The sequence below is a fragment of the Copidosoma floridanum genome, unplaced genomic scaffold, assembly GCF_036245765.1.
Source record: "Copidosoma floridanum isolate Cflo_tuat_1 unplaced genomic scaffold, Cflo_Japanese_pri ptg000008l, whole genome shotgun sequence".
NCBI classification, from domain to species: Eukaryota; Metazoa; Arthropoda; class Insecta; order Hymenoptera; family Encyrtidae; genus Copidosoma; species Copidosoma floridanum.
In genome coordinates this window covers 6,787,997-6,800,030 of record NW_028321885.1, presented here as the reverse complement: position 1 = coordinate 6,800,030, position 12,034 = coordinate 6,787,997, and the positions used below count along the sequence as shown (strand labels likewise).

The following is a 12,034-nucleotide window of genomic DNA, read 5'->3' as shown; positions in this document are numbered from 1 at the left end:
GAAAGCCTTCTCTAATATTATTTTGAGATTTATTGGAAAGTTGTTGTAAATATTATTATGAGTTTTAATTACTTCATTATGAGTTAAGTAGTTAGCGCTGTGATAAACTGTGACTTATTTTTTCATGTTATTTAAAATTTTGTCGTTTTAACAATATGTTTATTCATTGTGGAAGGGTAATACAACATTATAAATCCAAGAATCGTCAACATCTTTTAAAATTTTTCAACATACCTACTGTGCTTCTATTTTTCTGGTATTATAAAAGATTAAATCTTCAACATTAACAGCAAAGATAAAAATTTCTTATTAATAGAACAAAAGTTTGTAATCAAAAGCAATACTAAAAATTTAGAAATAGAAATTTAAAATACTAAAAATACTAAAAAAAAATAGAAATTTCGTTCAAATTGTTTACTACCGGAATAATTTGACAAAATTCTCTTCCTAAAATTATCATTACATTTTAAAAAAGTTTATTGCTATCACGTAAGTCACTTAAATTCTGTCTAAGATTTCTTATGCTTTTTTTTAGATATTATAAAAGCTTCGTCTTAAATAATAATATTTTTTTTTTTCTGATTAAAATTTTAATAACGTATTTTTAACAGAACTTAAATCCAAAGGCAGTGTAAAAGCTTTTTAGCTTGTCTTTTCTTTGGGTAGTAAAAGAGAAACAATACCTGTCAAAGCTATAGTTGTGAGAATCAGAGGAAAAAAATTTTTTTTTTAATTTTGCCTTTTAATAAATAAAAAATGCTGAATAATATATAACTAACTCTAAATTAGTTAATAAACAATGATGCCTTAAGTCATAGAAATTAATAATAATTTTTATTACTATCAACAATAATCTCTAAATTAAAATAATTTAAATAATTTAGATTATTTTTATTGTTTAAAAAAATGTGTATAAGTTAAAAGGTTATCACAAGAATTTAGGTATATTTAACTAAATAAATGATGTAAATATAATCAATAGAAGAATTATATTAAAACCCAGGAAATGAGCTCCTTTTGTAATCATAGTTAATAATATGCTTAGTCATCGATAGAAGTCATAGACAACATGACTTAATAAATAATAATATTGTAGTATAAAATAAAAAAATAATTAAAACATGGGTTGATCAATATCTTAGAAGCTTAAAAAGTTTTTCATTACGTAGAACAGACATTTAAAATTAACTTCAACAAAAAAATTATCATCATTATTTAAGTTTTACATAAATAAAGTTAAATCAAAAGTGTTACTGGAAATAAAATAATCATTTTACTAAATTGTAAATTTTTCGTTATAAGTAACTTGAAAATAAGTTGTGGTAAAGTAAGAACTAAATAAATAAGTCGTTATGATGTTGGAGAGAGTTGGCACGCTGAGCACATAGAGGACGGATCTACACTAACATATACCTCCCTATATTATATAGTTGTATTGACGAAAGTGAGTCTCAGCCCCCCCCCGCTCCTCCTCAGCACCCCCTCCACCTCCCCCCCAAAAAATACTTATTTATAAAATATTTTACCATCTGAAATGTTAAAAATTATATGTAATTTATTACCCAAGTCATACCTCGTTTTTAGGATTTTTCTAGTCACTGATCGTAAGCCCCCCACTGTCTCTTTTTTTTCCTTACTCACTATATGTCTCTAAAGTACCGTAACTTGTTTAACTTGATTGAACTTTTACATTGGCCATCTCTTTCTGGCCCATGTGTACTTTATCCAAACATAAAATTCTTTTTTGTTTACTTAATCTGTTCGTGGAGGGTTGGCGCGCAGAGCGCACAGGGGGGGCGTTAGCCCCACTTGTTTATGTGTATATATATATATATATATATATATATATATATATATATATATATATATATATAGTATGTTTCACAAATGTGGAACTAATTTTAAAGACTGAAAAATCTCAATGATTACTTTCTCTTTAATTTTAAAAATTTCACTTACTTGACATAACCTTATCAAGCTAAATGTAAGAAAGCTCAATGTCAGAAATCCAAGTCCTCTGAAAACAACGAGGATTGTTTTAACGAATGGGTATAGGTTTAAAAGTGTTTGGAATACAAATTTTTGCATTGTATCGTTTTATAACCATGAAAATTCTTGGAACTTTTTATCTTAATATTAAAAAATTTTTAAACTTGAGTTATACATAAAAATTGTTTATAAATGTATCAAATATGATATTGCAGCATGTGACATCGATAAATTAAAACTGTTAAACGATTGTGATAAGAGTGATAATGAAAAGTATAAATAATAAGAACACTAGATGATTAGATAATCAGAAGTGGAAAAATAATAAAAAGTAATTCACAATGTTTTCCGGAGAGTAAATTATTTATCTTCTTAATTACTAATCAGCTATTGTACACATGTAAAATTTTACTTTACTTAGTCAGCAATTCTGAAGAGCTTGATAGTAAATTTTTCTTCAAACAACATATGTATATGACATCTACTAAACATCATTTTTTGTAATTTAAATACTTTCGATCACTTATACGCTTTCATTAACAAAAAATTCTTGTTATTTTCAGAGGAATTGGACTTCCAAAATTAAGCTTGATACAATTGTGTTAAGGTGGTAAGATTTTTAAATTATTGAGAAAGATATAATCAAGATCCGACAGTCTTATCAAAATTAATTCCATTATATAGGAGAGACCGGGACTGTATGGGTCACTGGGGAATATGGGTCTTGGCTATATTTGTAAAACTTACTAACTATAGTCTTAAATTTTTTTTTTCTTTACGTTTTAACCAATCATAATGCATGACAATAAAAGTCACATAGGTAATCAAATAAGAAATTTGTTATTGTCAATTGAAATTTAAATCACAAAAACAAAGAAATTTAACCAAATTTATTGAGCGAGAAAAGTAGTAAACGTTATTATTCGGTGACTTATAAGTACTGATATCGATAGATGAACTAGTGTATTTTAATTTAATGCCTTAAACAAATTATTTTTGCCCCTATCAACTATTAGTAACCGATGTAAATAAAAAAGACGTATGAGGCCGTGTGGGTCCGTCTCACGGAGCTGTGTGGGTCGATGTCAAAAGCAAAGCAGACGACTGATGAAGACTACGATACGACATGTAGTCAAAGTAGAATACCTCGTTTATTCTAACTTAGATTTAAGTTTATTTTAAGTTTAAACATGATTTGTTGTAGTTACTATATTATGGTTAGGACATTTATTAAAAAGACTAAAAGACAATCGTGGTCTGCGGAAGACTTGCAAAATGCAATTAATTTGGTAATGAATGACGAGAAAATTAGAAATGTTGCTTAAAAGCTCATCGTTCCTTATAAAACTTAGAGACGACAGATTTGTAGTTTCAACAAGCAGGGAGACAAGGATGAATTTGTTTACAAACCAAGGGGGCAATTTTTATTTTCTATTGATAATGCAATGTCATGTTTTGCACCAAAATTTTTTTTGAGGTTATACGAGCACAAACGTCACTCTAATCGTATATTTTTTTAAAAATACCTTCAATTTCAGTAATCACGTAATTACTAACGTTTTTAATTCATTAAATTTTTTGAGACACCAGACTTTTATGTTTTTTCGTGATTAAAGCCTTCAGCTAATTATTTTATAAGTGAGTGAACTTTGTTCCTCGGTTGTTAAAGAACTCGTTTAGTACTTTAGTTGATTTTATTTACAATTATATTTTTAATTTCCAAGTGATGTCAATCTATTGGTAACCCATAATGCCTGTCTCCCCTATGTTATTTTCTTGATCGTTAAGGGTGAGGTTTGAATGAAAAAAACCATACATTGCTGGACTGCGAATTTACCTTTGCCGATTCAACTTGCGAGTATCAAAACAAAGTATCAAATGTTTTAAACTTCTGCTATGCATTATTTTAAATTCAAATACTTAATTACAAATGAACAAACCTGCACTTGTACATGAAAAGAAAGTTCCAAATTATCACTTAAATTAAATCAAATGCTAACTAAAAAGGATAAGCATTAATTTAAAACTACAGGAAAAAAATCTTTTTCTTTTAATTATAATTTGATCAGGATAAAGATTAAAATCAAAAATTCCAAGTTCTTACCTGTCGATCTACCACTGGTAGAAGTTGAGCAAGTTTTCTTTGATAAAGAGGTGGTAATCCTTGAAACGTGTGTCTATTGAGAAGTGATCTAAGACTTGTATTAGTTAAAATACTTGCAGGAGATTCTAAATCAACTAGGCCAGCTTCTAGTTGTGCTGCTACAGACAACTTTTTACTAGAACGTCTTCGGTTCGACTTAATAGTAAAACCTGGTAAACTAGCCAATACTTCTTTCATTGTAACAGCAGATTCTTCAAGCACTATTAAAAAGGCATATATTAAAATAAGTGAGTTTGTGAATTGACACATTAGGATTTTTAGATATAGTGCATGCATTAAATTTAATTACTGAGTGCTTATTTATATTACGAAATGTAAATTAGAAAAAATGAATATACACTACTATAAATTCAAATGCACTCAGCATATCTATTATGAGCTCTTTCAAGACTGTGTAAATCTGTAAATGTTTTTGAACAAAGAAAATCATATGTGAAAACCGTACATAGTGAGACCGTCGAAAAAGTCAATGGGTCATCTACATGATGTAGGTTACAAACGAAGTACATTATTTACATATATTATTATTATACATCACGCCTATAGTATTGGAAAAAGGATTGCAATACAGCAGAGCAATGCAGTTTGTAAAGAAATTGTGATTTTTTACATATGTCAACTTTTTTGACAAACAATGATGCAGATTTTGTAACAAACTTAGTTGTGCCTAACATGATAGTGAATATAACTATTGATTTTGTTGATCCACTGGGGCAAATAAAATAATGAACACTGGGTTTCTTGTACAAGGGACGTTTTGTCGATTGGTGAGCTAACCCCTTCTCAATCAGTCAAACTTGACAAAGGTGTCAACATAGAATTTATAGATCGGTACGCACATAAAAACATATAAAAATTGCGTAGTACAAAGACCTGGTTTTTCAGTTTAACTATCTTACACGTAAACAAGACATTCTACAAACATGTACAAATTTCTAGAAGCGTACAGACTAAAATAAAATTTTACAGGTACGACAAATATTATAAACATCTTATTTTAAATTTATGTTACAGTCATTAGAGATAATATATAGTATTTTAGTAGCATTAGTGCTGTTCAGACACAAAACTCAAAAGTAAACGGTAATATTGCAAATTCCAAACTTTGACGCTGTTTTGATACAGGTAAAACGTTTGAACCAGCACGGTGAACTACTCCTAAATAGTATACAAGTCGTATTATGAGGTCCACTTAACTGTGGTAAAACAAACAGTCTAGTAACACTAGTTATAGATCCTAACAGACTAAGGTTTGAAAAGATGTATTTGTACTCAAAGTCACTTAATTAGCCAAAGTAAAAGTTTTTGGAAGAGCTATTAGAGCCCATAGACGACGTACAATAAGCATTTAGTAAGCATAAAGCAGTAGCATCTCCAGATAATGCATTACTTAACTCTTTTATGATTTTTGATGACATATCTGGTGAAAAACAGGATGATATGAAAGCTATCTACTGCACGGGGAGATATAAAAATGTGGACTGCTTCTATATTTGACAGTCATACGCAAAAGTACTAAAACACCTTGTAAGAGATAATATTAATCTTTAAGTTTTATTTTGTCAAGACAAGCTAAATACGAAGCACGTGTATAAAGATAATATGAACTCTGACATGTGTTTTCATCGATAAAGATATAGTTATAAACATTGGTTTGTATAGCTAAAGTTTTCACATTTTGCTATAAATATAGGTCATGCAAAGTACGTTGGTCAGCGTATTCTAGAACGTTGAAGTAATCACATGTATAAGTGAAAAAAGTACTTTATGAATTACTAACGGCGAGAAAAGCTGTGAAAAGGAACGTTATCTCTGTAAATTCGTCATCGTCGTCATCATCGTCAATTAGCCGTCGTCAATAGGCAATTTTGCTGCGAGAAGGTCGCCTAAACCCTCCTCGAGGAGTATTGCGTGGTGAAAAATCCCATGTGAAAAATCACAGAGGTACTTGCCCGAAAAGTCGCACTGGCCGGGATTCGAACCACGGTCTCCCATATGCCAATCCACGACCTAGCCAACAAAGCCATCGCGCGCTCTATATATATACATATATATAGATATGTATATATATACACTGTAGTATACACACAATATATATAATAGGTATTTAAGAATCAGATATTTAGATTGTTAAAATTTAAATAATATTAAGTATTTAAGCACATGCGCGCATAGAATATATATGTTATATTATTTATATTATACTATTCAAATTTTCACCATTTAAATATTTGATTCTTAAAGACCTATTAAATTTAGGTGAACCCTCATTTTCTCTAAATACTGAGTTTAATAACATACAAGTTTGAAGTTTTACTTCTGCCCGGGGTCACGAGACCCACGCCTGGTTTTTGACTAGCAAGTAACATTGCTTCTACTGGAAAGGAAATTACTGCACTCTTTCTTTGTCATACCTTAAACTTCTTGTATTTTTTTGCATTTCTATTACAGTAAAATTATTATTTTGCATTTGTTATCATTTGGCAGCTTTCACAACTTTCCAACGACAATACAAGACGTGCTCTCATCGAAACATAATTAATAATGCATTTTGCCAAGATCTATTGTTATGTTGTTATTGTCAGAACAAGCGCGTGCGAGTGCACCATGCTTTCCAACCATAAGGCAATGAACCAACACCTCACACAATACTGTGACAATCCACTGTTTCGTATGCGAACAAGGCTACTAATTTAGGCTGATCAGTATTTCTGAGTTCCTGAAGAAGAAAACGATGTACTATATGAACCGCAAACAGATACACAACACCACCTTACGCATCTGTTCTGATAAGTCATTTAGTTATAACCAGACGCTCACTCTCCAGGGCGTACTACTACCCACGGTAGAGCTAAGGTTTGTGACGGGGAATTTGTGACGTAGGAAAGCAACATCACAGTTATAATATATGATTCAACAGACAAAAGGAGAGGCAGTATGATGCTCTGTCGCCCTACGTTATGCTACCCCTATGTAGCGGCCGAGTTTACTCTCATTATGAGAGTACAGTCAAAACTCGGCCGTGCATAATAGCAGATATTTTCACGCACCAACATATATGTATACGTAGTGAGGGTACAAGGGCAGCGAACACATATGAGCCAGCAAGATATACATTTTCACACTTGTCTGTGTACCATGCAAACGTGTTGTGCTGGACGACTTTGTAGGATGACGTTTGTGAAAAGCAAAATCACGCCTTTCAGCAGCAGCAACAACGATTGCCTATGCCGGAGAATCACCTAAGACTTCTACACCTGAGTGCACAATTGCCCATCGGATCTCCCAGTACCCGTCTTGTCTAATTCACCAGTGCGGCAAAAGCTACGTGGACACGGTACGCTTTCTCCTTGTAATACATCTTACGCCTTGAGCACTGTGTCGAGCGACAATTACCGATCCCACATCGTTGGGGTTGAAGAAGGACTCAGTTAATTATAGTCTGATAGTAGGACGACATATTAAACAGTACGCATGCCATGCCTTGCTGCTCATAGCAAGGTGAGTAAGGTGCGGCGTATGATTTTTATTGTTGCATATGAATCAGTCGAATGTGAATCAGTGTGTGTTATGGTTCTAAAAAATTAAGGAATGCTGAAATACATTTATAGCATGCAAACAGTTGGGCAACAAATTTTCATATATTTTATTATTTAAGGTACTATTTTGCATCTCATGATTGATATTTGATGTTTTGTTACATTAAATGGAAACAATTCCTCCGATTTGTTAAATATAATGGATTAGCCAGTGGCTAAGCTTTAGAAACACAATATTATATAGAGTAACTAAATAAGGTGTACAAATAATTTATGCTAACCCAAAGCAAGATTCTCTCAGCAAATTCATCATAATTTAAAAAAAAATAACTAAATTATTTGTAACGATTTGTGTCTTACCATATGTTATACTACACCAAATCAAAATATTTGTTTGGAATGGAGACTGAATGTATCCAGAATACATCTAAACTTTTTTTAAATGATGCTGGTATAAATTCAGTGATAATGATCACATCTTAATTACAGTTGGTTTTTGTTACCAAGGATACGCGTTGCATCAATGTATTAAAAGAATTCGATTCATAGGATAAAGTTACAGTCAACGAAAACTTTTTTTTTAATCAAAGTCCACATCAAACACAAAACCAGAATAGTTACCTTGAAAAGAAATATGCACCTGCAATATGCACATACAAAATCCTGCTTTGTAAAATGTTTTTTTTTTATGTTTAATTATCAGATCCGTATAGCTGATAACCTTTAAGTGTAAATGTGTACAATGCAGAGAACACAGCACAAAATTTACGCTTTCACAAATCTCACTTAACACAACAAAAACGTTTATTTATACTATTAATATTTTATGTTTTCAAGTGGGTTTTTACGCTGTTACTTTTTACGCATACTTTTAAGTTACTAAAAATGATGATTCTGTACTTAAGTTAAATTCGTGCATGCTTCTACTAAAGAAAGCAGAAAAAATGAAACGAATTTGTTATTTCCTTACAACGCGTTTCACAAATTGCTTTGATCAGAATTTATAACTGCTGTTGTAAACATTTTATTCCTAACTTTGTTTTTATAGTAGTGATTAAATTTTTTTCATTAAAAGAATAAATTTTTCATCACTGTTTACGTTTTGTAAAGGCTCAAATAATTTTTGTTACCACTGATTACTAAGATACGAAACTAAGGATATATTTTATAAAATTTTAAACTAGTCATTTTCTGGAAAGAATACAAGAAAAGTAGTATGAGCATATTTTTAAAAAAAATTGCTTTATCAGAACTCTATATTAAGAATTTTATTAGTACAAACAGTAAACAGGATACATATCATTAGGGTGTCTATGCATACATAGAAGACTTGCACTTGCACTACTTGCAGGTTCAATTCAAATCACTATAAGCCCGTGCGAGTGCGAGAGAGGTGCAAGAATATATATTCTCTCTCTCGCACTCGTACGGGTTTATGGCGATATGAATTGAACCTGCAAGTACAGGTCTCCTACGTACAGGCACTCTTAGGTTAGCACTATTCATCTTTAAAGCGGTGGTAAATATAAAATTATCATATGCCTGCAAAAGCTGATATTATATTAATAACATGACTATAACTCTTGAGATAATGAATTAATTTACAAAATATTAGTACGACAAATAATGACTATAGTTATTTCTTATATGTATGATGGATGAAACATCTTGATGGGAAGCATGTGTTTCGACCAACGTTTTTTATTTTCTAAACAATGTATGCTTCACGCTTAACATTTTACCGATAAATTCTATTTCCTCTTCAGAGGATATTCCATAACGCACGCGCACGAGGGGCATGGTCAACTTAGCATTATGTAACGTTTCAAAAGCAAAAGTTCGCTATGTGTGCGGTGCACTAGTTTAAGGCGATATTTTATTTAAAAAAACATGAAAATTCTCTGAACATTGCATTAAAGTGATGTTAATTCTTGAAGGCTGAGAAAATTTATTGGTAATAAGTAGTAATAAGCAATGGAGCTTAACAAAATTATCAGATTGACTCTAATAAATTTTCGACTCTTATTCAAAATGCCAGTTAGTGATAATAAAAGTAAGGATGACATGATTCTTGAAATATGCAAAAACAAAAAAACAAAAAAAAAAGTAATGAAAATCAAGTGCCTCTCTAACGTGAAATTTTAATCGATTTTAGAATTATTGCAGATCTCTTGCCCGATGAAGAGTTTTGAAAAAACTTACGAATTAATAAAAATACTTTTGGTTTTTGACTTAATAAAATTGCTGCGTTGTTTTAAGACCAAATAAAATTGGAAGGAAAACAAAGGATTCAAAGCTGCAATTATTGGTAACTTCATGGTTTTTTGCCAATAATGATTCATACAGGTAATATTTTGACTCAGTCTACTGCAGAATAAATAAATTAAAAGAATTATACTTAAAAAAATCATATTTATTTCAGAGAAATACGTAGTCGATTTCAAATGACCGTGGGAACTGTATTCAGATGTGTTCGAAGAGTAGCATATGTGTTGTGTTTGGTACAAAATGAATTTATATGTTGGTCAACTAATACTGAAGAAAATTGTGAAGCTTTTTCCAACTTGTACGGTTTTCCTGGAACTGTTGGTGCGATTGACGGCAGTCATATCAGCATTTTTCTGTATTTTGATGCAGGTCATTACATAAATAGAAAAAAAAGCTTTAGTTCAAGTACGAACAGTTTGTAATCAGAATATGAAAATCATTAATGCATACACTGGTCAAGTGGACAGTGTACAGGATGCAAGGGCGTGTAAATTGTCTAGGGTACAGGATATATGTAATAATGATCAGTTCTTTCGAGAGAATAGTCATTTAATTGGTGATTTAGCTCATCATCCTATCCAAAAACACTTACTTGTTGCATTTAAAAGTAATTGACATTTGACACATGCACAAAAACTATATAATTTTCAACATTCTTCTGCAAGAATGTTAGTTGAAAGATCAGTAGGACTTTTAAATAATAGATGGAGAAAAATTTCTCTTAAACTGAATAGGAACTAAGTATTAACTTAATTCCTGTTTTTATTAGTCGTGTACTATCATGTTGTGTACTACACAATATTTGCATGATATAAAACGATTTGGACGAAATGGGTGATTTAAGACGCAATATCATTAAAGTTGTACAAAATAACACGATTTTTCAAGAATCACGGATTGCTGGCAAAACAAAACGCGACTCTATTATAGATGAGTTGTAGTTTTGAATAATGCAAAATTAGTTCTTCTTATACATACAATTATTCGTATAAAACCAAATGTAAAATATGCTTATAGATTTATTTCTTTCTCTGTAATAAATTACTCCTACTTATACAAAATAATAATAATGAAACAAAACCAAGTATTACTGGTGTATTGTTATTTTGAAACAACACTATTAATATCTGAATATTTTCATACATTTGATAAATGTAACACACGACGTTAAATCTTTTTACATAACATTTGAGTATTATAACAATTAAAAAGCTTATCCAATAAACTTAATTTAAATAAATTACATGTGTTCACGCGTTCGACACTATAGTGTATTGACTAAAACATTAAATACTGAAAAATTTTAGCTTATACAAATACATAACATTATACAAAAGAGTATTGTAGTTTTCATTCAAGTCTATTTTGAATTAATTTTCTAACAAATTTGTCACTTTATCATATATTTCTTAACACTGTTCTATCCCGATAGTCTTAAAATTTTTACCCTTTTTTTTCTTCAACAAAATGACTAAACAGGTTGTTTAATGTAGCTTTACGTTTTTTCCCTTTTAGAGTAATCTTGCTACCAATATCTTAATCACTCGAGTGTTTATCGGATGACATAGTAGATTTAGGAATTACCCATACCTCTGAAGAAAACATATTGTCGAATTCCTAAATTAATATAAATTTTTAAACATGGAATTCAAAAAGAATGTAATCAGTAATAGTAACTATAATGTAATACATACAGTACCTCAAAAAAATTAAAATTTATTTTACCGTTTCCAGAACTATTATTACTATCTTTTATTTTCTTGTATTTTTCTTTTAGACTATCAAATTTTTTTCGATACTGTTCGGCTGACAAAAAATAGTTGTAGATTTCTATGGCTTTAGCAAATTTTTCTCAGGATTCAGTGTTAGATGTAGAAAATTCTGATTTGTTCTTTTTATAAGTGTGCAGCAACAACAAAATCATTGGTTTCGTCCAGATCACGGTATCTGTAGTCATAACATTTAATTTTGTAACTGACGAAGGAGACTTCATAAATTTTTTATGAACAGATAACTCATTTTTTGTAGTTTGATTTTGATTTTTCACAGAATTACAATTATCATCTTCTGAATG

The 12,034-nt window shown here is 30.5% G+C and overlaps 1 protein-coding gene across 4 annotated transcripts in view; it reads right to left on the bottom strand.

Moving 5' to 3' along the window:
* The window catches only part of Asx (transcriptional regulator additional sex combs), a 422,683-nt gene that overhangs the window by 405,868 nt on the left and 4,781 nt on the right, over nucleotides 1–12,034 (bottom strand). For all 4 annotated transcript variants that reach the window (XM_089589205.1, XM_089589206.1, XM_089589208.1 and 1 more), the window contains exon 2: nucleotides 4,094–4,353. In XM_089589205.1, the coding sequence (XP_089445331.1) occupies nucleotides 4,094–4,353 (260 nt within the window). The remainder of the gene's footprint in view (nucleotides 1–4,093; nucleotides 4,354–12,034) is intronic.